This window comes from Schistocerca nitens, chromosome 6 (assembly GCF_023898315.1).
Source record: "Schistocerca nitens isolate TAMUIC-IGC-003100 chromosome 6, iqSchNite1.1, whole genome shotgun sequence".
NCBI lineage: Eukaryota > Metazoa > Arthropoda > Insecta > Orthoptera > Acrididae > Schistocerca > Schistocerca nitens.
In genome coordinates this window covers 3,703,573-3,731,099 of record NC_064619.1, presented here as the reverse complement: position 1 = coordinate 3,731,099, position 27,527 = coordinate 3,703,573, and the positions used below count along the sequence as shown (strand labels likewise).

Genomic DNA, 27,527 nt, shown 5'->3' with positions numbered 1-27,527 from the left:
CCTACAAGCTCAGTGTCTGAGGACGAGGTCGAGATTCTGGCGTCTGCTGAAGACCTGGATCTCGCCTGTCCCTAAGGCGCCATGGATGTCACTCGCGCGGGTACTGAATCGGTGGCAGCTAGTGAACAAGCGGCATAAATTGCCTTCCCAGTCCCTTCACGCCTTTCTCAGCCGTGGACAATATCATCCTCAAGTGGAACTGCATCGGTTTCTTCCACCATCTAACCGAGCTCCGACTACTTATCAGCCTTCACCCTTTCTTCTGCATTGCTCTTCAGGAAACTTGGTTTCTCGCAATGCAAACCCCCGCCCTCCGTGGCTATTGGGGTTATTATAAGAACCGGGCAGCTTATGAAAGGGTGTCTGGTGGCGTCTGCATCTATGTCCTTAACTCTCTTCACAGCGAGTCTGTCCCTCTACAGACAGCTTTAGAGGCTGTCGCTGTTTGGGTGTGGACGCCACAGGCTGTTATCGTCTGCAGTCTTTACCTTCCACCGGATGGTGATGTTGCGCAACATGTCCTGGCTGCGCTGATAGCCCAATTGCCACCACCTTTCTTGTTACTGGGCGACTTCAACACACATAACCCTCTGTGGGGTGGGTCAGTGGCAACAGGTCGAGGCGCCACCGTTGAGCATTTGTTGGCGCAGCTCGATCTTTCGATTTTAAATGATGGTGCCTTCACACACTTCAGTGTGGCGCATGGCACATACTCCGCCATTGACCTTTCGATGTGCAGCCCTAGCCTCTTACCGTCTGTCCAATGGAGTGTGCATGACGACCTGTGTGGTAGTGACCACTTTCCAATCATTCTGTCACTGCCACGGCGTCACTCTTCTGGGCGCCCCAGCAGATGGGCTATGAATAAGGTTGACTGGGACTTGTTCTCCTCCATTGCCGCTATTGAGCCTCTGTCTAATGACGACATTGATGCGGTGGTTCACTCAGTCACCACCAGCATCGTTACTGCCGCAGAATCTGCCATTCCCCGTTCCTCTGGATCCCCTCGGCGGAGGACTGTGCCTTGGTGGTCACCTGAGATCGCTGCAGCGATTAAAGATCGCCGGCGGGCGCTCCAGCGTCACAAGCGACATCCCTTCACAGAACACCTCATCGCCTTCAAATGGCTGCGTGCGAGGGCCCGCCGCCTTATCCGCCAACGCAAGCAGGAGTGCTGGGAGTGGTATGTTTCCACCATTGGCCTCCATGTCTCTCCATCGCAGGTCTGGGCCAAGATTCGACGCCTCTATGGGTATCGAACCCCTGTCAGCGTCCCAGCGCTCTCACTGAATGGAGCAATTTGTACTGACTCCGACGTCATTGCAAACCGCTTGGCAGAGCATTTTGCTCTTGAGTTCCGCTTCTGCGAATTACCCCCTGGCCTTCCGCTCCATTAAAGAGCGGATGGAACGTCGGAGACTTTCGTTTCGCACCCACCATCCAGAATCGTACAATGTTCCATTCAGTGAGTGGGAATTTCACAGTGCCCTAGCCGTTTGCCCTGATACCGCTCCTGGGCCAGATCGCATCCACTGTCAGATGCTGAAACGCCTTTCAGTGGGCTCCCAGCGATGGCTCCTCGACCTTTACAACTGTCTCTGGGTCGAGGGTGAGTTTCCGTTGCAATGGCGGGAAAGTATTGTTATCCCCATTCTGCGACCTGGCAAGAACCCTTTGGAGGTGGACAGCTGCCGTCCCATTAGCCTCACCAACGTTCTTTGCAAGTTGCTTGAACGGATGGTGAGCCGGCGCTTGAATTGGGTACTGGAGACTCGGGGCCTTCTGGTTCCGTCTCAGGGTGGGTTCTGTAAAGGCCGCTCCGCCGCCGACAATCTGGTGAGCCTGGAGTCAGCCATCCGTACTGCCTTTGCCCGCCGCCAGCACCTGGTCGCTGTCTTTTTCGACATGCGGAAGGCGTACGATACAACATGCCGTCATCACATCCTTTCTATGCTTCATGGATGGGGTCTTCGGGGCCCTCTGCCGATCTTTATCCGAAATTTTCTGTCGTATCGTGACTTCCATAGTTCCTCCCGAGTCCAGGAGAATGGGGTACCACAGGGATCTGTCCTCAGTGTCTGCCTGTTTTTAATCGCAATAAACGGGCTCGCTGCAGTGGTGGGAAATTCTGTCTCTGCTTCCCCGTATGCTGACGACTTCTGCCTTTACTATAGCTCTATTGGCATTGCAGCTGCTGAACATCAGCTACAGGGCGCTATCCGTAAGGCGCAGTCTTGGGCTGTAGCTCATGGGTTCCAGTTCGGCAGCCAAGACCTGCGTTATGCATTTCTGCCGGCAACGCACTGTTCACCCGGAGCCGCGGCTTTATCTTGACGGCGAACTTCTTGCTGTGGTAGAGTCACATAGGTTTTTGGGTGTGGTTTTTGATGCCCGGTTGACGTGGCTGCCTCATATTCGGCAGCTTAAACAGAAGTGTTGGTGGCATCTTAATGCTCTGCGATGCTTGAGCCACACCAGCTGGGGCGCCGACCGATCTACACTCTTGCAGCTTTACCAGGCGTTAATCCAGCCTCGTCTGGATTATGGGAGCATGGCTTATGGCTCAGCATCCCCATCTGCGTTGCGGGTGCTGGACCCAATTCTCCACAGCGGGATACACCTTACCACTGGTGCTTTCCGGACCAGCCCTGTCGACAGCATACTTGTGGAGGCAGGTGTCCCTCCACTGCGGTTAAGGCGCCAACGTTTGCTGGCCGCTTATGCTATGCATGTTTGTAGCATGCCCGGGCATCCTAACTATCGCCTACTATTCCCACAGTTGCATGTCCATCTGCCAGAACGTCGGCCCCGGGCTGGATGTACGATCAAGGTCCGTGTCAAGAGAGCTTCTCTCCAGGCTTGGGGCTTTACCTCTTCCGCCTCCTTTCCGGGCACCTCTGCGTACACCCCCGTGGTGGGTGCCTCGCCCTTGCCTTCGGCTGGAATTGGCACAGGGCCCGAAGGACTCAGTACCTCCGGAGGCCTTCCACCACCGCTTTCTTTCCATCCTCGCAACGTATCAGGGCTCTGGCATTGTTTACACTGATGGCTCGATGGTTGCTGGTTGTGTCAGTTATGCTGTGACTCTAGGGGACCACTATGAACAACATACATTGCCAGCTGGCTGCAGCATTTACACTCCTGAGCTGGTCGCCATCTTTCGAGCCCTAGAGTATATCCGCTCCTGCTCAGGTGAGTCCTTCGTTATCTGTAGCGATTCCCTGAGCGGTTTACGAGCTATCGACCAGTGTTTCCCTTGTTCTCATCTGGTGATAGCTATCCAGGAGTCCCTGCATACTCTTGCCCATTGCGGCTGCTCTGTGGTCTTTGTGTGGACCCCCGGTCATGTCGGTAACCCAGGCAATGAACATGTTGACCGCCTGGCGAAAGATGCCACCAGTAAACCATCTCTGGACGTTGGCCTCCCGGAGACTGATTTGAGGGCAGTCTTACGCCGCAAAGTTTTTGCGCTATGGGATGATGAATGGCGCGAACTGACCACACGTAATAAACTCTGTGCTGTCAAGGAGACGACAGCTGTGTGGCGGTCATCCCTGTGAGTGACTCGCACGGACTCAATAGTCTTTTGCCGGCTCCGCATTGGTCACTCCCGGCTGACGCACAGCTATTTACTGCGAAGGGGGGACCCTCCTCTATGTCGCTGCGGGGCGGCTTTGGCAGCGGCCCACATTTTGTTGGCCTGCCCCCTTTTAGCTGTGGTCAGGAAGACATTTGCGCTGCCTGATACACTCCCTGCCCTTTGAACTGATGACCCCACTATGGCTGGCTTAGTTTTACATTTTATTCGGGCAGGGGTTTTTTATCGTTTAATCTGAGTGTTTGTTACGTTATTTTGTTGATTCTGGCCTTTGGCCTACGATTTTAGACTGAGTTTTTAATGTGTCTATCGGTGGTTGGCTTTTCCCTTTTTTTTTCTCTACGGTCGGCCAACCACCGCCACACTCTGTGTGATTTTACTTTGTTTTGTCTGTTCATTGTCTGAGTTTTTCTTGTACTGGTCGTCTGTTGTCTCTCTTTTCCATTTTTTTACTCTATGTGGGTGTTCTTAAGTTTTGGAACACGGGACTTATGACCGTTGCAGTCTGGTCCCTTTAATCCCACAAACCAACCAATCCACCACAGCTAAAGGGCACAAGCACCACCTCAGACTAGATTTCATCATCCTAGCACCGAACAGTGAGATCATTGACACCTTCAGTTGCAACAATGTGAGGTAATCTTTGTCGGCCACCTTGTCGACACCAACGTATCTACCGCACGCCACCTTGTCGACACCAACATATCTACCTCACTCCTGAAAAAACAGACGAAATCAGACTTTTATCACCACCTGCGGGCTATCACGAATTACGTAATTTTTTAGGGATGATAAACTTTTACCACTGTCACCTCCCTAATGCTGCCACCACCTTTCTACCAGTAACCGAGATACTGTCGGGAAAAAATAAAACTGGCAAGCACTGGCTCAAGTGAACTCTGCGCATGCAACATTTCCGAGGCTACTACTCTAGCTCACCCTTCTCCTATTGCCCACCTTTCATTCATCATTGATGCAAGTGACTATGCTATCGTGGCAATTCTGCAATAGGAGCATGGGGGTGTTACATAACCCTTGCACTTCTCCTCACTGAAACTTTGTAAATCCCAACGAAAATGGTCTACCTTTGGCCATGAGCTGCTCGCAGTGTATGAAGCCCTATATTGCTTTCAGGATGACATCAAAGGCTGATGCCTCACAATTGACACTGACTGCCATCAAAAACCTGTCAACTGGTTCTGTCCCCCAGTGCTTCTGTCACCTGGACTATGTCACCCAATTTACTACCAATGTCAGACACCTTAAGGGTACAGAAAATGTCATTGCAGACTACTAGTCTAGAATATACATGACCACATCACACAACCAGCTCGCCAACACACAGTCTCGTGGCCAGCATATTATCAACCTTCTCCGTGACTTAACACCAGAACTGTCTTCGACCCCCTGCACAATCTTTGATATCCCAGGATTTGACCACAGGTCAAACTTGTAACAATTGTCAATGTCAATTAAATTCAGCAACAGCTGTGTAATTTAAGACATTATTTTATTTTATTCTGAAGGCAACCAGTTTTGGCATTTCATTATGCCAAAACTGGTTGCCCTCAGAATAAAATAAAATAATATCTTAAAGTACATGGCTGTTGGTGAATTTAATTGACATTGACAATTACTTAACCAGCTTATGTCCCCTAGCCACGATGGACTGACAGAGATTATAGTAGAATGGTCGGTCTGGCCTAACGTAAGAAAAACTGTTAAGACCTGGGCTCTTGCCTGCACGGCCTGCCAAAGAAGTAAAGTCAGCCTCCATGTGCACATGACGGGTGAAAGCCACAACCGTCAGAGTCACCACCACATAAACAGCCACCAATGCGTTCATCAATATCTGGATCTTTTGTTTTGGTTTCCCAGTTTCTAATACGAGTGATCAGGGACATCAATTTGATTCCATCTTATTCGTGGAACTGTGTAACCTATGTGGCACCTGTAGATACCACCCCACAGCATACCGATCCCAATGACAAAACAACGTGCCGGTCAAATGCTAGCACTGGACCCTCAAAGCTGCTCTTACGTGCCACGATAACTCGTGGACAGAGGCCCTTCCGTGGATGTCGGTGTGGGTACACGCAGCCTACAAAGAGGACCTTCACGCCTCCCTCGCAGTGCTCCTCCGTGGCGAGCCTATATCCCTCCCTGGCAATTCTGTCACTCAACCTCCCATCCCCCCCCTCCCCCACGACTTTGACCTTCCGACGCTAGATGCACATGTGCACCAACATATAGCCCGCCTGCTGCACATTTCCTCCTCCCTATCCACACTCCATGCCTCGTGTGTTCATTCACACGTCATTAGTCTCGTGGTCCCTTGTCATGCTCCATGACAATACCATCAGGCCCACTCTAAACCCCCCCCCCCTCCAGTTCTGGTCTCTATATAGTGGCAAGAAGATACTTGACACTATGCTTAACAGTAAACACTCCACCTCTGTTAACAGATTAAAGCCTGCACAGACGTCAATGGTGCTGACCTCATGCCTGACATGCCTTGTTCCCCTCTCCCACCCCGGACAGTTAGTCTTATGTCTATGAACAATGATTGAATCAATCCTGACAGCCCTAGTGTTATGATGGAACATACACACAAACACCCATAAATATATATGTTGTACAAATGGCATTTATCTGCCACCATTTTTCTTTCCTTTTTTAGGGATTCAATCCAGGATAGAAGACTCAAGACTGAATGTGTGAGTGAGAGTGCTTTTCTTTCTTTTTTCCGCACTTTTGATTAATGTCGTGATTCCCCCCCCCCCTCCCCCTTTTGAGTGCATGATTTCTGTTGTCAACAGTAGATTACAAATCAGGTTTATCATCCTGGAATAAATATCTGTGAGCTGAATAGCAAATCCATCTGCAGGAAAAATATATTGTCTACTTTCAGTAACATCACTGTCAGTAAACAATGATATAAAGTCAGTAACTGTGAAAATACTTTGGAACTGTATTCAGTATCTTACTGAAAGATCAAGAGAGAGATTACTGTTGGTGATAAATGGGAAGAATTTCATATTACTTGAATGTGGCTACAAGATTAAGGTATTCAATTACAAGGACGAATCAAGTATATGAATAAACCAGATTTTTTCATGTAAGTTTATTTATGCTTCATATAGATTCATACACACAAACTTATTTTTCTATAAAGTCTCCCGAATGGGAAACACATTTTTTGCAGTGGATAGGCAGTTTCTTGATCCCATTTCCATAAAATGAATGTGCCTGTGGCAGCAGCAAGCTGCACACGAACACTTTAACAGTGCCATTGTCATTAAATCTGTGTCCTCTGACTGTTTTCTTTAGTGTTCCAAACTAATGAAAATCATATGGCGATGAGTCTGGACAGCAGGGAGGCTCTTCTAGTGTGGTTCAGAATAATTCCTGAATTTTTTGTTGAGTTCAAGCAGCTGCTGGGATGGAGCGACATCACGAAGCATGATCACATCCTGGATTGGAAATGCATGCCTTTTCTGATGATATGCATGTTTTGTTTGGTCCAAACGTTGGCAGCAGTGTTCACTGTATGATGTTTGTGGTGAAAATTGATGACAAGAATTCCTTTAAAATCAAAGAAAGACTTTTGCAGAATTTTCCACGTGGAGAGGTGGTTTTTTTCTTTGATGGGTGCACATTCACTCTTTTGACTCCATTCCCTGTAGCTTTTTTCGATTCCAGGGTGTAATGGTGCACCCACATTTCTTTACAGGTGACAATCGAGTGCAAAGAATGTTCCGCTCGAGTTTGGCAGCTTGTCAGTAGCCATTTGCATACCCCGAGACAATGAAGCTTGTGATCTACACTGAGAAGATGAGGCACACAGCTTGTGAACACTTCCCAAAATCCAAGATTGTCAGTCGTCAGTGAGCTGCATTCTCAACTGTTTCTTGTCCTTGTAAAACCTGTATGTGCAATATATAAACTTGAGTCCCTTCTTACAGTGTTATCCCCAAACAGTGCATCTAGTCTTTTCAATATTTTGGTTGGGTTTTAAGCTCTCTGTTGTGTTAAACTTTATCATAACGCATTTCACAACAACTGACTGTACCTCTTGCTCTGACATTGCAGTTCTGACTATAGAAGTGGTACGGCAGTGTTCTAGCTGTGGAGAACAATCACTAGGAATGAAAGCAAAAATGAGCAGAGATTGTGCATCTCTCCATTAACAAAAAGGTGCCTAAAACAAAAATTTGGGTTTATACTTGATTCACCCTCATCCTAAAACAGTCATTACAGTCGTCACATTTCAGTTTTGAAATAAGGACATCAACTGAAGAAGAGGCATGATAAAAACTGTTTTAAAAAATTGCAACATTTTGTGATTGCCACTATACCTTTCCATTGGTGTCATCTTTAGCACAATTTCCTGTTGCACCAGAAGAGTTGCAGTCACACGGTACACACGGATTTGGGTTATCTGGACTCACCCCTGAAGGCCGATACCAACCATCTACACACTGCTCACAGTTGTTCCCTGTAGTATGGGCCTAAAATGAAGACAAACAAAATACATAGATTACATACAAGATAAACTGCCAAAATGCACAGACTCAATAAATGACTTAATAAAATTCTAAATTATAACATATATGGACCGTCCCTCCTGTGAGTTGTCAGCTGTATTTTGCTGGCATTTTGGCAGGTATTTGCAATTCTGTTTCTGAAATGTGTACCTAAAGTCAGCCCAAACAAATACTGCTCATCACTTCTTTCATGCAATGCCCAATGTCAGTGGGAAACACCAGTTTTGCATTACAAACAAACTGATTTATAAAGAGGACTTTTACATGCCCTTCTGATAGAGTGATCCCAAATTAGTATGGTGTGATAGTCATTTTATAAATATGTAATAACAGGGACAGTAAAACAAAGAATAAGCTGCACTCCAGCAGCTGCAGCACCATCCTATCCTGCACCGAGTGCTACCGCCGTGCGGCAGAGCTGCTCCGTCACTGCTGGAGTAATGGTTATACTTTGTGTTTAACTGTCCCTGTTAATACGTGTAGATAAAAAAATATTGCACTAAACTAATTTGGGACTGCTCTATCAAATGGTCACATAAAATTCCACATTAAAAATAATTTTGTTTGTAACAGGAAACAAACCAGTATTTTCTGTCGACACTGGGAGTCGCTTGAAATAAGTGGTGCACAGTATTGTTTGAGAATATTCCAGCTGCACGTTGCTGAAACAAAATTGTAAATATCTGTTGAAAATGTGCCTGTTGAAAATAAGCCTGATGACTCTTACGAGGGACACACAATATATAAGAGTCATTCGTTACTTGTGAGTTCATGTGAACCCAACAAGAGTAGATTTTTTAAGAGAGAAGATATGTGGCAATGTTATGGTAGTAGTATTTGTAGCACAGAGAATAATTTCCATATGCATATCCTCCAGACTAATATCATAATTATTTTATGACAATATCTATTTAAATTGTGATATTCCAGGCTGTGCATTATTTTTTTTAAAAAACATTACACTGAGAATTAACATGGTGAGAACTGAAGTATAGTAAACGTGAAATGTAAGTATGGTACAGACATTTTTTTATAATAAACACTCACAGAAAAAAAATAACTTTGTAAGTAAGAAGTTATTTACATAGTCTTGAGTTGCAATTCGTCATTCTTTATGGCATATTTAGTGATTCATATTCAAAATGTGCACCTTGAAAATACAATGCTGATAGTAATATGTCAGTTGAGTGCTTTTTGAGAGGAAGAAGATATGTTCTGGCATCCTCTTCTGCTTCCACGACAAACACCAGCAATACAGTTTTGGTACCTCTACACATCAGTTTTTATTCATTATGTTAATATACTCTGAGTGATTAGAATAGAGGCATGTGACACACATCTCATTAAAAACTGGTACCACTAGTGTGAGTGATGGAAAACCTTTCCAGTACAGTAGCGAATAACTCCCAAGGACTTCCCAGTCATCAAATACAAATGATTTTCTTTCAGTTTTCAGATGGTTTTCTGATGGTGAAGATGTACTGTTAGAATTTGTTCCATTTAGTAGTGCCGAATCACTGTATAAAATAGACACTCTTAGTCACTGGGACTTAAAGGAAAGAAAAGAAGAAGAACATGGAGAATGAGATGGATGTATAATGAAAGAGACTGGAGCACAAATAACAAAAGAGGAACACAGTAGAGTAACAAGGTGCAGATGGCACTATGTAATAGTATGGAATAGTGCCCCCTTCTATCTTATTACATAGGTTCATCCATTCTTTATTGCTATCTCAGGTTTTACCCTCTAATTTTTCTCTTTCTTACTATTCTTCCAGACCTTCCTATATTGTTAAATACATAACACCTGAACTGCACGTGAACAGTTACCTTTCATCCTTCCATTGTTTGCCTTTGCCAGCTGTAGTAACCCAATGTGAGCTACGTGCTAGGTTACATATAAGCCTGCCCTCAACTCACTTCAAAGAATTGCCTCACATTCCACAGCACATGATCTATCTAATACTTTGTCAGTAGTGTGAAGACAGGAATGGAACATCTCAGATAAACTCCTAAGCCACTGCTTGAAACAATCCTATGAGAATATTTCCAATACATTGTAGGTGTGCTGCCTAAATGTATTTGGTCACAGCTATCAATTTAATAGTGGCTATTGATTCTAATTACCCATTTGGGATATGCAGTGGCGTAGATAAAATCTGTACACTACAAATATAAGTGTTTAAATTAAACAGTGGAAACTCCAGGTTGAAATATCTGCAATGTAAGTTAAAGAAAGATTGCTACTTATCATAAAGAAGACACATTAAGTTTCAGATAGGCACAGTTAAAAGGCACTTGCACATTAACTTTCGGCCCCATGCTTCACCAGAAAAGAAACAGAAGCTCCATTCATTCAGACGAGCAAGCACTCCTCAGTGCACACATGACCGCCAATTGGAGTTGGCGAATGAAACTTTCATCCTTCATTGGTGTGCACATTCTCATGAACTTCTGCTGATATTAAGAGGTGTTCAGGATTTGGTGTCAAATCTAGTCTTCCTGTTTCATGGGCAACGCTAAGCAAAAGAGCCATCAGAGGTTGGCAAAACGCCACAGCTACTTGACTAGGCCTGTTAATATTGGGGATGCTCTTAACCTTGGTCTTTTGATTTGATCTCATTTATTTATTCACCCAACAATCGCCGCAAAATCGTACAGGATTTGTCAACATAAAATGATGAATAGAAATAGCTAAAAATATACATATACAGAGAATATACAAGTACATTTTCATGAGGATATGACAGATGGTCAACCATGGTCTCCCTGAAAGAACTATCCTGATATTTGTCTAACATTGTTTAGAAAAAAGTACAAAAACCTAAATCAGGATGGCTGGACAGAACAAAACCCGTTCTCCCAAATATGAGACTGGTGTCGTACGAACTGCATTACATCATTCGGTTGGTCCCTATTGTACAATGTTATTTGACTTATACACAATCCGCACCAGATAATTATAAATTAAAACATTAATTTTCGGTATCGTTGACTCCCGCAGATTTCATCTTGTTTCCCCCTTTTGCCTCCATTTCATCCTTCTCGTGATTTTTCACATGTAACTAGGTGTTTTTTGCGATTTTCTTGAATGTAATTGTACATTATTTACATAATTTCTTGCATTTTTACCACCACCATGGATCCTTGCTCCTTCCATCTGTGTTTCCTTATCCCTAGCCAGAACCCAGTCCCACATATTGTTCCTGTGTTGTTGCTTGGCTCATGGAATCCCGCCAAATGGCCTTACCGTGAAGTTACCCATCTCCTGCTGTCATCCCTCATTCCACAATGACCTCCACCTATTCAGACTCTGCCAATCCTTAGCCCTCACCAACATACTCCTGGAAAACCATATCAACCAAGCCGAAACCTCCTTGCAGTACCTTCTCTCCATCCACAAAATTCTCCTGCTATGCAATCCCAAATTCCTGGAACCCATAACATACATGGAAACTCTTGCCTTCCAGGAACTAGAGCAACATGCACAATGCCACCTCAAAAAGCTCTCCACCCTGCTCACTTCCTATTCCCACCTTGGAGAACCACTGTCCACCCCCTCCACGACGACCTCCAAACCTCCTCCACGTCCCCTCATACCTGACAAACTCAGTCTCACAGACCTACAACATTTACTCCACCCTCCAAAACTCCCTCTCACCACCACACAGAATCCAGAACCTAAACAGACACGAAACACAGTTATGAACCTTTCTTCCAGAAGCCTTAGCCCCACAGAAATATCAGTCCTTTCCAAAGGCCTCACTTTTTGCCCCACTCCCAAATACAATTGTGCAGGAGTTGTATAATACCATCTCTCCTTCTTCCGGTCCCTACAGTGGAAATACTTCATTGCCCCCAACCCTACCAATCAGACTTGACCAAAGACCAATGTTGAGCTCTTCCTATCTCAGTTCACTCCTCCATCCAAGTGTGATCCACCGCCACTACCCCCAAATCATCCTCTGTTAACTTTCCAGAATTTCTTAACTCGAACATCACCTCACAACCATTCCTCAAATCCCTCGACATTCAAACTAACCTTACATCCACAGAAAGAACTGCAGTCCACCATCTTAAAACTGATCCTGATCTACCTGCAGAAAAAGGCTCCACCAATGTTGTTTTGAACCCCAAGGATTATCTGGTAGAAGGACTGTCAGCTGTCAGACACATCCCCCTAAAAACCTTGCCACAGTGACCCCATTCCAGAAATCCAGCAGGATCTCCAGTATCTCCGCAAATCCTTAGGCCCATCACAGAACCTCTCCCCAGAGTCCACCTCTCTGCTCGCCCCTAATAGTCCCCATACTCATACCTTCAACATGGTTCCTAAAATCCATAAACCCAACCACCCAGAATGCCCCATTGTGGCCGGTTACTGTGCCCCCAGCGAGAGAATCTCTGTTCTCGTAGACCAACACCCCCAACCTATCACCCGAAACCTACCCTCCTGTTGTTGTTGTGGTCTTCAGTCCTGAGACTGGTTTGATGCAGCTCTCCATGTTACTCTATCCTGTGCAAGCTTCTTCATCTCCCAGTACCTACTGCAACCTACATCCTTCTGAATCTGCTTAGTGTATTGATCTCTTGGTCTCCCTCTACGATTTTTACCCTCCACGCTGCCCTCCAATGCTAAATTTGTGATCCCTTGATGCCTTAAAACATGTCCTACCAACCGATCCCTTCTTCTAGTCAAGTTGTGCCACAGACTTCTCTTCTCCCCAATCCTATTCAATACCTCCTCATTAGTTACGTGATCTACCCACCTTATCTTCAGCATTCTTCTGTAGCACCACATTTCGAAAGCTTCTATTCTCTTCTTGTCCAAACTGGTTATCGTCCATGTTTCACTTCCATACATGGCTACACTCCATACAAATATTTTTAGAAACGACTTCCTGACACTTAAATCTATACTCGATGTTAACAAATTTCTCTTTTTCAGAAACGATTTCCTTGCCATTGCCAGTCTACATTTTATATCCTCTCTACTTCGACCATCATCAGTTATTTTACTCCCTAAATAGCAAAACTCCTTTACTACTTTAAGTGTCTCATTTCCTAATCTAATCCCCTCAGCATCACCCGATTTAATTTGACTACATTCCATTATCCTCGTTTTGCTTTTGTTGATATTCATCTTATATCCTCCTTTCAAGACACTGTCCATTCCGTTCAACTGCTCTTCCAAGTCCTTTGCTGTCTCTGACAGAATTACAATGTCATCGGCGAACCTCAAAGTTTTTACTTCTTCTCCATGAATTTTAATACCTACTCCGAATTTTTCTTTTGTTTCCTTTACTGCTTGCTCAATATACAGATTGAATAACATCGGGGAGAGGCTACAACCCTGTCTCACTCCTTTCCCAACCACTGCTTCCCTTTCATGCCCCTCGACTCTTATAACTGCCATCTGGTTTCTGTACAAATTGTAAATAGCCTTTCGCTCCCTGTATTTTACCCCTGCCACCTTCAGAATTTGAAAGAGAGTATTCCAGTTAACGTTGTCAAAAGCTTTCTCTAAGTCTACAAATGCTAGAAATGTAGGTTTGCCTTTTCTTAATCTTTCTTCTAAGATAAGTCGTAAGGTTAGTATTGCCTCTCGTGTTCCAACATTTCTACGGAATCCAAACTGATCTTCCCCGAGGTCCGCTTCTACCAGTTTTTCCATTCGTCTGTAAAGAATTCGCGTTAGTATTTTGCAGCTGTGACTTATTAAACTGATAGTTCGGTAATTTTCACATCTGTCAACACCTGCCTTCTTTGGGATTGGAATTATTATATTCTTCTTGAAGTCTGTGGATATTTCGCCTGTCTCATACATCTTGCTCACCAGATGGTAGAGTTTTGTCATGACTGGCTCTCCCAAGGCCATCAGTAGTTCTAATGGAATGTTGTCTACTCCCGGGGCCTTGTTTCGACTCAGGTCTTTCAGTGCTCTGTCAAACTCTTCACGCAGTATCTTATCTCCCATTTCATCTTCATCTACATCCTCTTCCATTTCCATAATATTGTCCTCAAGTACATCACCCTTGTATAAACCCTCTATATACTCCTTCCACCTTTCTGCCTTCCCTTCTTTGCTTAGAACTGGGTTGCCATCTGAGCTCTTGATATTCATACAAGTGGTTCTCTTCTCTCCAAAGGTCTCTTTAATTTTCCTGTAGGCAGTATCTATCTTACCCCTAGTGAGACAAGCCTCTACATCCTTACATTTGTCCTCTAGCCATCCCTGCTTAGCCATTTTGCACTTTCTGTCGATCTCATTTTTGAGACGTTTGTATTCCCTTTTGCCTGCTTCATTTACTGCATTTTTGTATTTTCTCCTTTCATCAATTAAATTCAATATTTCTTCTGTTACCCAAGGATTTCTATTAGCCCTCGTCTTTTTACCTACTTGATCCTCTGCTGCCTTCACCACTTCATCCCTCAGAGCTACCCATTCTTCTTCTACTGTATTTCTTTCCCCCATTCCTGTCAATTGTTCCCTTATGCTCTCCCTGAAACTCTCTACAACCTCTGGTTCTTTCAGTTTATCCAGGTCCCATCTCCTTAAATTCCCACCTTTTTGCAGTTTCTTCAGTTTCAATCTGCAGTTCATAACCAATAGATTGTGGTCAGAATCCACATCTGCCCCTGGAAATGTCTTACAATTTAAAACCTGGTTCCTAAATCTCTGTCTTACCATTATATAATCTATCTGATACCTATTAGTATCTCCAGGATTCTTCCAGGTATACAACCTTCTCACCCTCCTATATAAAAGATACCAACCATTTCCTCAAATGGCTCTGAGCACTATGCGACTTAACTTCTGAGGTCATCAGTCGCCTAGAACTTAGAACTAATTAAACCTAACTAACCTAAGGACATCACACACATCCATGCCCGAGGCAGGATTCGAACCTGCGACCGTAGCGGTCACGCGGTTCCAGACTGAAGCGCCTTTAACCGCACGGCCACACCGGCCGGCACCATTTCCTCCACCGACTCTCCACAGTTCCTGTTCCTTTGCAACACAGTGCCCTGCTTGTTACTGTTGATGCCACCTCCATTTACATTAACATCCCTAATGACCATGGCCTTACCGCTGTTGAACACTACCTTTCCCAATGCCCGACAGACTCCAAACCAACTACCTCCTTCCTAGTCGCCATGACCAACTATATCCTCACCCACAATTACTTCTCCTTTGAAGGCATTACCTACAAACAAATCTGCGAGCGGCTACGGGCACCTACGTGGCACCATCCTATGCCAACCTATTCGTGGGCCATCTAGAGGAATCTTTCCTAAATACCCAGAATCCTAAACCCCTCACACGGTTCAGATTCATTGACGTCATCTTTGCGATCTGGATCAAGGGTGAGGACACCCTATCCACATTCCTCCAAAACTTCAACAACTTCTCCTCCTATTCCTTCACCTGGTCCTACTCAACTTGACAAGCTACCTCCCTAGATGTTGACCTTCACCTCAAAAATGGCTCCATGAATACCTCTGTCCATATCAAACCTACTAACCATCAACAATACCTCCACTTTGACAGCTGCCACCCATTCCATACCAAGAAGTCCCTTCCATACAGCCTAGCTACCCACAGTTGTCGCACCTGCAGTCACAAGTGGTCCCTCTCGAAATATACTTTGGGTCTCACTGAAGTCTTCCCAACCGTAATTATTCTCCTAACCTTGTACAAAAACAAATCTCCTGTGCCTTATCTTTCCAGTCTCCCACCACCTTACAAAGTCCGATCATCCGTTCACGGAGGAGCATTCCCCTCATAACTCAGTGCCACCCAGGACTGGAGCAATTGAATTACATTCTCTGTCAGGGTTTCAAATACCTCTCGCCATACCCTGAAATGAGAAATGTCCTGTGCACTATCCTTCCCACCCCTCCTACCGTGGTATCCTGCCATCCACCGAACCTACACAGTCCCTGCTCCCAACCCCTTACCTCAAGGCTCGTACCCCCGTACCCGACCTAGATGCGAGATCTGTCCTACGCATTCTCCCACCACCGACTACTCAGTCTGGTCACAAATATCACGTATCCCATCAGAGGCAGGACTACCTGTGAAACCAGTTACGTGATCTACAAGCTAAGCTGCAACCGCTAAGCTGCATTCTTTGTGGGCATGACAACCGACAAGCTGTCCGCCCGCATAAATGGCCACCGACAAACTGTGTCCGAGAAACAAGTGGACCACCCTGTTGCTGAGCACGATTCTCAACATGACATCCTTCATTTCAGTGACTGCTTCACACCCTGTGCCATTTGGAGCCTTGCCTGCAATATATTCTACTTTCCCATAACCCCCCCCCCCCCCCCCGGCCTCAGCCTTCGTTAGTCATGGTCCTCTCCCATCCTACCCCTTATTTGTTCCCATTCCAGCACTACACAGCCCTCATTCCTCCCCTTTTCCACTATCCCCCCACCTCTCCACTCCCTCTGTGTAGCCTCCTGACTGCACATAGCCACCCTACCCTCTTTCCACTTCATCCTTCCGCACTCACCAACAGCGTGTCACTGTCCGCCACACGTACTCTACTATCCCTTCCCCTTTCCCACCCCACTCTCCTCCTTACCCCCCCCCCCTCCATAGTCACCACTCCCATCACACTGCTGCTCGTAGTGTGGTGTCAGTTGCTCGAGACCGCTGTCGTGTGTGAGTTGCATTTGCGTGAGTGCGTATGTGTGTGTTTGTCATCTAATTCTGACGAAGACCTTCTGGCCGAAAGCTATATTTGTGACAGTCTTTTTGTTGTGCCTATCTGTGACCCAGCAGCCCTGCTATATGGTGAGTGGCAACTTCCCTTTCCACAAAATTGTTACATTTCATCCTCGATTTTCCATTGTTTGAAAACATAAATTTACATCACTGCACACAGTAGTGGCACCTGCAGGTGACTTCTGGAGCGTGAACATGCTGCTACACCCCTTGCACTCCCTCCAATCTGCTCAGGGTACTGGTTCCAGTTCTGTAGACATGTAACTAAGCCATACGCATATCTTCATGCCCTCCACAGTCTTCCTGAAAAACTAAGTCAGCATCCGCCTATGCTGAGTGAGATGTTGAGCTCAGGAGGACGAGACATTACTATCGTGCACCATAGATTCTGACTCGTGATTTTCTTGTAAAAGAATTACATTGTGACCAGATATTGCGAGGTAACAGGGTGTTGCACTTGTCTCCTTTTATTATTAACCATTACTTTGAGTCCTATAAGCAATCTTTAATTGGATAGTGTGCATTACTTAGGAAGAGTGTCTTAGCTGTCTTTTTGAACAGATGTATTTTAGTAATCTTTTTCATGTCCTTAGGCAGTTTATTATACAATTTTATTCCTTGATGTAAAATGCTGTTTTGAGTTTTCTGTTTGTTTTTTCTTGTATAGGACTGTAATGTTTATACCTGATTTGCACAACAGATTGGTAGATGTACTCACTGTTCTGTACGTTGACCCCTACTTCTTTTTGCCTACTTCCAAACACTGAGTCAGCTCACTTGTGATTTAAATCTGAATTAAAAGTGTGAAAGAATTGTGGATGATGAATAGATGACCATAGTAACACTCTCTAGCTTATAAAAATATCATTACCATGCAGCTCTTAGGAAGATCTAAGTAACTGCCTAGTCCATCAATCTGCCCACTATATGTACTGTGCAGCTATTGGCTACCCCATTCTCACTCACTCACTGATTGTGTACCACGGGTTCCAAAGAGGCATCTGAATTTGGCACGAAATCCAATCAACGCTAACAGGTGACATTATTCACATACACTAATAACTGCCCAAACAGCTGCCCTAACCTAGATTGGTAACTGACAGCAGTGTTCTTTTGCTCATTTCTTTACTGAAAGAACTTGCCTCCTTTCACTGTGAGAAATGTATTTTCTTTAATTGTAGCCTCATGAAGTGGAACTAGTGATTTGAAATGATCTCAATGTGAATAGAGCATCAAACGATACCTTTTCTTTTGAGTCTACAAACATGTTTTAATCAGTAGATAATTAAATCTGTTGTTCAGTAATGTTTGTGTCATTACAGTTTAGAAGAGAATCTAAATTTTATTAGACACACACTTAGAGAAAAACAAACAAATTACATTTTTAAAACTTCATGACAAATCAAAACTGTGTGGGAGACTAGGACTTGAACCTGGAACCTTTGCCTTTAATGGGAGATCCTGTACCAACTAGCTATCCAAGCAGAATTCACTATTCCCCATCACAGCTACTATACTTCTGCCAGTACCTCACCTCTCTTCGTGGACCAATTGAAATAAGCACCCCCTGGTACAACTTGCCCATGATGAGCCAGACGCTGCCCCAGAAGACAAACAGCTATGCTGCTGTTCTTGGGTGCAATGTTTTGTTGTACACAGCTGCCACACTCACTGACACAAACCCCACTGCTGTCACTCTGCAGCCCGAGCCAGCAGCTGGACTGTGTCTTACTGAGGACCATAATAGTGACTCAGAGGAAGATATAGTGATGAAAGGGATGGTTGCACCCCAGGCCCTGCTCAAGGTGTGTTCAATGCTGCAATGATTACATCTGCCACTCATTCTGGCATCACAGTTCCTGTTGAAACAAATAGTGCCACTCAGGTTGTAAAATGTAAATAATGACATCCTCTCATTTTTGCACTCACTGTCACCTGGTTATATATACTGCATTGACAAAATGCAGACTGAAAAGCAATGTAACAAGAACACAAAAGGCACAGGGAAGGGAGACATACTAGATCTGATACCCAATAAGAAAAAAATTCAAGTGGCACATTCAGGGGCACAGAACAAAGCTAAACAACTAATGCCAGCTGTATTGAAAATGGCTGCATCCATTAATGGAGTCGCAACCTCTTTAGAACCTACACCTGATGTCACTGCTGGTGCTACAGCTATGGAACCACCTGCAGCATCTAAAACATTGTGCTTGCTGTCCAGTCAATAAAGGAAAATTCAAGGAAAAAATTGTTTAGTAACAAATTTTTGTACAGTGGTGGGAGAGAATGTCAAACAACACCAGTGAGGTGTGAGCATGGGGTTGGGAGGAGGGGTACTTAAAGTCACTTTTTTATGCTTTTCTTGAATAACTAAAAATTGTGCTTTTAGCAGTAGTGTTTCCCAGTACAGAATTAAATGGCATTAGATTTCCAATAAAATAGGAATGTATTAATTTTTTGTGTCCACTGCATGCAGCAGAACCGTATTGCTGGATAAATGTTGTTCTGGGGGTGTAACAAGGTGAGGGGGATGGGGGTGGAGGGTAGAAGCATGAGGGGAGGTTCATTGCTGGAATGTGGTCACGTACTTCTCTTTGAAGAGTGAGAAGGCGATTCTCTACCCTGTCTACCGCACTGTGCCACAAGAAAGAATTACAGGGTGTTTCACAAAGTTATACTAGCCCTTTGTAGCATTCCTTATGAATCACTGGTGACACAGTTTACAGACTGGCCCATGTCATCATAGAGTGGTGGTAGCGTTCTTGTTTCAAGTTTTCTCAGTTCCTTTCTAACAGTATCAAGTACCATATCAGGTGGCCTGCAACTGTGGCTCCTGTTGGAAAGTAGTGAGCTACTTTGTCAGAACTTCCAATAAACACCTACCACAAGCAATAGATGTTCACATTGGGCAAAACTTGTTTTTTGTAGATGTCATATTCAGAAAAAAAAAATTCAACGTTTTGTGTGCGAGATTTAACAGACAAATAGTAAGTCTTAATAAAATCAGTGTACTGCATAGTTCATATCATTTAAAAGTCACGAATACATATGAGGGGCATTCCATAAGTAATGCAGCATATTTTTTTCTGATTTTATTCAGTATTTCAATACACAATATTATTTCCCACACTTTTGGCTTCAAAACCCAATTTTGCAACATATTTTCTGTTCAATGTGACGCCCTTATGACACCTTACCGGGAGGACCTTTATGCCTGCACGGTACCGCCCTACTGCTCAGTGTCGGAGCCAACATCTTGCTGCATTAATAATCTCCCCATCGTCCACATACTGTTTCTCACAGAGGGCATAAAAAAATGGTTCAAATGGCTCTGAGCACTATGGGACTAAACTTCTATGGTCATTAGTCCCCTAGAACTTAGAACTACTTAAACCTAACTAACCTAAGGACATCACACAACACCCAGCCATCACGAGGCAGAGAAAATCCCTGACCCCGCCGGGAATCGAACCCGGGAACCCGAGCGTGGGAAGCGAGAACGCTACTGCACGACCACGAGATGCGGGCACAGAGGGCATCCTTCATTGAGCCAAACAGATGGAAGTCCAAAGGTGTGAGATCCTGGCTTCACGGTGAATGAAGAAGAACAGTCCAATGAAATTCTGTGAGTTCCTGTCGAGTGTGCAAACTTGCGTGAGGCCTCGTGTTGTCACGGAGAAAGAAAAGTTTGTTTGCATTTTTGTAGAGATGAAAATGCTGAAGTTGCTTCTTCTATTTCCTCGTGTTGTCACGGAGAAAGAAAAGTTTGTTTGCATTTTTGTAGAGATGAACATGCTGAAGTTGCTTCTTCTATTTCCTGAGGGTAGCACAGTATACTTCAGAGTTGGTTGTTGCACCATAAGAGAGGACATCAAACAGAAAAATACCTTCAGTGTCCCAGAAGACTGTTACCGTGACTTTACCAGCTGAGGGTGTGGCTTGAGGTTGTGTGGCACCATTCCATACACTACTGTTTTGTTTTCGGTTTGAAGTGATGAACCCATTTCGTCACCTGTGATGACACTGACGAAAAATTGTCACGATCAGCCTCACGATAAGCGAGCAATTCTGCACAGATGTCCTTCGTCGCTCTTTACGGTCTTCTGTTAGGCGACAAGGAATCCGGTGAGCACACACCTCTGAGTACCTCAACTGACGGACGAGTGTGTCAGCACTACCGACAGAGACGTCCAGTCGAGCAGCGATCACCTCGGATGAGAGTGTCCGCACATTCCGACATTGAAGGAATCACAGCTGTGTGCGGCCGGCCAGCACGAGGGAGATCAGGCAGGTTTGCTCGACCTCGTTGCGATGATGACAGACACCTCGTCCGACAACTCACCGTGTTGTTCTCTTCCAGGTCTCCTCAGACATTCGGCAAATGCCTACGAATATCTGCGATGCTCTGTTTTTCTGACACGAGAAACTCGATGACAGCTCTCTGTTTGGAATGCACCTCCATTACAGACGGCATTTTGTAGGCTACGTATAGTGCAGCCACCTATCAGAGCTTCGTGAAACTAATGGGGCTGAAGCGGCAATATTTCATTACATCCCAAATAAATTCCTCCTTTTTTCAACTGAAATTGACTAAGAAAAAAACTGTGTTGCATTACTCGTCGAATGCCCCTCGTATATAACTCAGTTTTGCAAATTGTGTTGTAGTCACTTGTTGGTGAATTAATGGATGACCAGAAAGTTACTGCACTTGACTCACTGTTAACTGCGTTACCAGTAAACTGTAAGAACCAGTTTCTGGCACTTGTAGAGTGGGCTGCACTGAGTGGAGCCACTTACCACACATCCACAGTGTGGAATGGGGCTGATTATGTTCAAGTCTAGAACAGTAATCTGTGATAATGTGTTGCTTCACTTGTGTTGAAATATCTTAAGTTCTATAGTACCCAGGTGATCTACTTCTTTTGCAGAAGGAAACAATTTAAGCCTCTGGACCACTCCAGATGTTCAGAGAGCTAATGCTGATGTAACGAATTAGATACCCCTCCTGCTGTGGGAAGTATTCCAGCCAGTGATAGTGAAGACAGTGAATACACATTGACAGCATGTTACACTTGGGACAGGCTATTCGGTATAGTAGACAGCTAAAAGCTACAGCTGTTTTATCTTTTTACGTAATATCTGATTTAACAACTGCAAACAAGTACACATTCAGTAAACTGAAAATAATTATGCTGTAGAAATATGAGCTCAGTGAAGTTATTTTGTCTACTTACAGAAGAGAACTGGACGGGAAATGCTTGGAGGGGGTCGGTTGGGGGAAGAGACCAAACTGCGAGGTCATCGGTCTCGTCGGATTAGGGAAGGACGGGGAAGGAAGCCGGCCGTGCCCTTTCAGAGGAACCATCCCGGCATTTGCCTGGAGCGATTTAGGGAAATCACGGAAAACCTAAATCGGGGTGGCCGGACGCGGGATTGAACCGTCGTCCTCCTGAATGCGAGTCCAGTGCGGTAAAATGCTTGGAAGATATAGTCTGCAAACTGAAAACTGAGCAACGTTCGTGGAGGCGGAAGTTGCCTTTCCCAGAGGAATGCTACATCTACCGTAGAGTATGCCTAAGAATCACCACCCCCGCACTCACACCCCACTGGTGGGGATTTTTAGTGTTGTTAATGGCTCTACCTCCTAGCACTGTACCAAACTGGTAACTAAACAATTTTCCCCTATTCAACCTTTTTTGGGATTAGTTGTTTGGGCTGTTGTGGTTGGAAGTCGAAATGGGAATGCCACCTGATGCTGCAGTACATCTACAATCCCCTGATGCAGCACAAAACTTATAGTATCACTACGATAAATATTAATTGAATCACTTGTGGCGATAAGATCCATGCTTTTGCAGACACTTTGTTAGTACTTTTGGTAGATAGTGCTCTTTCTCAGGAAGTTACCACTGCTGATATTGTTGCTGCAGGTTATACGGCCATTTTTAACGTGATTAGTGAAGATTCTAATGGCACCACAGTTCTGATGTGTGATGGCATTCCCTTTGCAAATGTGCAGCGTCTTCTTGGCGGTTGAAGTATCTGGTACAATCAACGGAATACAGGTAAGAAACCTCTATGCACCCAGAGGGTTAATCAAATGACATAAGCATTTTCCTTTTTATTTATTTATTTATTTTCGAAGACCTAGCCAGTCTTATAGGCACAAACAATGGTCTGCTACTCACTGCTGGAAACATTAGCTGCATCCTCCATTCTAAGGAACAGATGCCAAACTTCAATAAGTATCACAAACTGGAAAATATGGTCACTGGTCTTCACTTTGCTGACCTTTGGGAAGAGACACAGGTCCCGTGTTGTATTTACAGATCTTTCACACTGTGCAGCAAGCAGACTGAATAGGATATACATGTCTTCTGCTCTGCAACCACATGTCACAAGTGATGATATAGTACCAGTCAGTTTTTATGACCACTGTGCCAACTCGTGTTTTGTAAATCTTCAATGTCAACAGGTTTCTCATAATTTTGGCTACTTTAAGCTGGTTACTAGCTTCCTGCAGGACCCCAAGCTTAAAACTGAAGTAATACTCAAATGGGAGCATATTCTTTTATGTAGGCATCCCTATCCCAAGACTCTGACGTGGTTGATTATCTACATCTACATCTACATCTACATCTACATGGTTACTCTGCAACTCACACTTAAGTGCCTGGCAGTGGCTTCAGTCTATAGGGAAACACTATACCATACGTAAATGCTTCTGGCGAAGATCGAGCATAAATTTTTACTATCGATGCATCAGGGACCTGTACCAAATAACTACTGTCCTAGACACTGTGACATATGCCAAGCCGAAGTATTTTGAAGCTAAAATCACTGACAGGGCATAAGCAGTTCTCTGGAGTCTCTGTTCAGTCTCGGCCAAAGGACTTCGCGACCGAAGATAGGTTATCGCTGTTCGATGTTTTGTTCCTTGCACGCCTACGAAATGCTCATATAATCCCCGAAGCTGTTAACGACTCTGAACAATGAGTAAATACCCAGAGGGGGTTTATGGACTGCGTCCGTGCTTGCCACACAGCACTCAGAACCGTCCACGCACACCTGCAAGACGCAGTTACAGTACCTCTGGAAGCCCCATTCACAGTCTATGAAATTGAGGAAGCAACTGCCTGTGCAGCTAAGGGAGAGTTACCCTGGCCTAATGCCCTCTGCACAGAAATTTACTGATACTACTGGAACATCCTCCAAGACTTCCTTCAACCTGTGGCTACTGATGTGTGGAGACGTGCAATGCTACTCGACCCGCTGAAAGAAGTGAAATAGTTCTTTTCCGGAAAAAAGGTTGTAGCATACATGTGTGCAACCTCTATCCTGTCACACTGCTTAATGCAGAATTAAAAATCATTACACATGCGGCCAAGATTCGTATGGAGTCACTCTTGGTGAAGACTTCAGGCAGCTATTAACTTTGTGCCGCCCCAGCATGCGGACTACAGGGCCTGATATGCCCCGCAGAAGCGCATCGAACTGAAAAAGCAATTGTGTTTTTAGACTTTTCAAATTTGTTTGACCATGTGAGCCATGAGCTCGCAACAGGAGGGATGAAGAGGATGACCTGTGGCTGTATCACGACTGTCCTCCACGGCATATTATCCGATGCTTCCTCTCGGATTTTAATGAATGGTCACTTCACAAAACCACTACACATTGGTTATTCTGTCCGCCAAGGATGCCTGCTATCAGTAGTCCACAGCCACATCCAGGATTAGGATTAGTACCTCAGAACACGGGGACATGCTGCACAGAAAACGCAGATGACGTATCCACCTTCACATCAAGGCCTGGCATGCCTGGAAGATATAATTAAAATCTAAGTGAAGGCGTCCGAGAGTCAGATCAACAGCAGAAACCAATCGTACTTTCCCTTAGGGAAGGGGGCTTCGGGGAAGCACCTGAAGTGATGTGGGCCGAGTAACCAGACCTCACATAGTTCTCTCAGCATCTACTGGGAGACCCACCTGGTACCTGGCCACATGATAACTAAGAATTGGGGCGAACATCCTTAAATGCATCAGGGCCACTCTAAATCAGCAGTCTGACAGACACGTGAACCTCCTGGAAAAGGTGTGAACAATTCATGTATCAGTCACAAGGAAAATGTACTACAAGGCTCAAATACTGCGTCTCCCTGAAGTTTTTGCGGCGAATATTCAGTGGGCGTTCAGCTGGGTTCTTCTCTGTGATAACATCTTCAATTTAAAATTCACAGCACTCACTCTACTGCCTCGGATAATAAGCCTTGCAGACGAATGCGCAGTGCTCCTCATCAATTACATGACAGAAGAAATACAGCGTCAGGCCACATTCCTTCTTCGCAATGTTTGAACCGACGAGCCTAGTGCCACCAGTACACTTCGTGACGACGTCCCCTCAATACCGGCACATCCACAATTACTTTCAGCCATTTAGTTATGCACGTGCCAGTGTATCAAACACAACTAAACGATATACAAGATCGTGACAAAGACTGCACCTGGAAACGCCAATGAAGAAAGGGAAGCACAAGTGAACTGGACGGTACTATGGCAAAATATTCACCAAATATTATTGCTCTCACGGTTTCACTTGCGAACGAAACGAGAAATATTGATTCGCTCGCGCACAGGTTTTTTTTTTTTTTTTTTTTTTTTGGAGCAGTGCAGAACATGTGGACTTTTCTTAACCACCGACTAGCCATCACCGATAGGACAAACGTATGCTGTCTGAACGTTTGGGAAGTGATGCGGGCTTACAGAGCACGATACCCAATTACTAAACAAAGGCCGAGAGGTTCTAGGCGTTACAGTCTGGAACCGCGCGACCGATACGGTCGCAGGTTCGAATCCTGCCTCGGGCATGGATGTGTGTGATGTCCTTGGGTTAGTTTGGTTTAAGTAGTTCTAAGTTCTAGTGGACTGATGACCTCAGAAGTTAAGTCCCATAGTGCTCAGAGCCATTTGAACCATTTTTTACTAAGCAAAATGTCACTCTATAGATTATCGGACATATACAGCCACCGGCATTATTGAGAACCAAGATGCTACATATTCGGAACTACTGTCTTACATTGAAGAAAATTATTTTAATTCTGCACAATGATAATCACAGGCAAACATTTGGCAACAAGTTGCGAATCATGATCACTCAATCCCTGCAAGTGATGTCCATCACGGCTGACGTAAGAGATCAGTGCCAAACTTGACGAGTGCATGGTGTGCGGGCCGCATACGTGCCAAGGCGCAGCCTGTATCGCCTTTCCTCGGTCCTTCTCGTAAGTACCCGGAACTGCGCGATGCTTCATTTAGTATTGGCTGCAGTATTTTTCGGCCCACACAAATCTCTCCTATATTTGTCCGTGGTATGAAGGACGTTCAGAGGTCCAATGGGTGTTTGCACAAAAAGATGTATATAGCGTTCTATCGTCACAAGAATTTAAAAATGAATGGGAATGACAGAAGAGAGGGATCAGTATCCTCAAATTATACAGTCGTACAAGTGACGGGTACTCCATCTTCGCTAGTAAACTACATTGCAATATGATGCAGAAAGAATTTAGATACACTACTGGCCATTAAAACTGCTTCACCAAGAAGAAATGCAGATGATAAACGGGTATTCATTGGACAAATATATTATACTAGGACTGACATGTGATTACAATTTCTCGCAATTTGGGTGCATAGATCCTGAGAAATCAGTACCCAGAACAACCACCTCTGGCCCGTAATAACGGCCTCGATACGCCTGGGCATTGAGTCAAACAGAGCTTGAATGGCGTGTGCAGGTACAGCTGCCCTTGCAGCTTCAACACGATACCACAGTTCGTCAAGAGTAGTGACTGGTGTATTGTGACGAGCCAGTTGCTCGGCCACCATTGACCAGACGTTTTCAATTTGTGAGAGATCTGGAGAATGTGCTGGCCAGGGCAGCAGTCGAACATTTTACGTATCCAGAAAGGCCCGTACAGGACCTGCAACATGCGGTCGTTCATTATCCTGTTGAAATGTAGGGTTTCGCAGGGATCGAATGAAGGGTAGAGGCCGGCCGGGGTGGCCGAGCGGTTCTAGGTGCTACAGTCTGGAACCGCGCGACCGCTACGGTCGCAGGTTCGAATCCTGCCTCGGGCATGGGCGTGTGTGATGTCCTTAGGTTACTTAGGTTTAAGTAGTTCTAAGTTCTAGGCGACTGATGACCTCAGAAGTTAAGTCCCATAGTGCTCATAGCCGTTTCAACCATTTGAAGGGTAGAGCCACGGGTCGTAACACATCTGAAATATAACGTCCACTGTTCAAAGTGCCGTCAGTGCCAACAAGAGGTAACCGAGACGTGTAACCAATGGCACCCCATACCATCACGCCGGGTGATACGCCAGTATGGCGATGACGAATACACGCTTCCAATGTGCGTTCACCGCGATGTCGCCAAACACGGATGCGACCATCATGATGGATTCATCTGAAAAATTGACGTTTTGCTATTCGTGCATCCAGGTTCGTCGTTGAGTACACCATCGCAGGTGCTCCTGTCTGTGATGCAGCGTCAAGGGTAACAGCAGCCATGGTCTCCGAGCTGATAGTCCATGCTGCTGCAAACGTCGTCGAACTGTTCGTGCAGATGGTTGTTGTCTTGCAAACGT

General features: G+C 44.9%; 1 protein-coding gene across 1 annotated transcript in view; it reads right to left on the bottom strand.

Annotated features, from left to right (window-relative positions):
* LOC126262650 (laminin subunit alpha-1-like) overlaps positions 1-27,527 on the bottom strand; it is a 134,277-nt gene that overhangs the window by 66,488 nt on the left and 40,262 nt on the right. Inside the window, exon 5 of the mRNA XM_049959419.1 lies at positions 7,957-8,109. Coding sequence (XP_049815376.1) covers positions 7,957-8,109 — 153 coding nt within the window. The remainder of the gene's footprint in view (positions 1-7,956; positions 8,110-27,527) is intronic.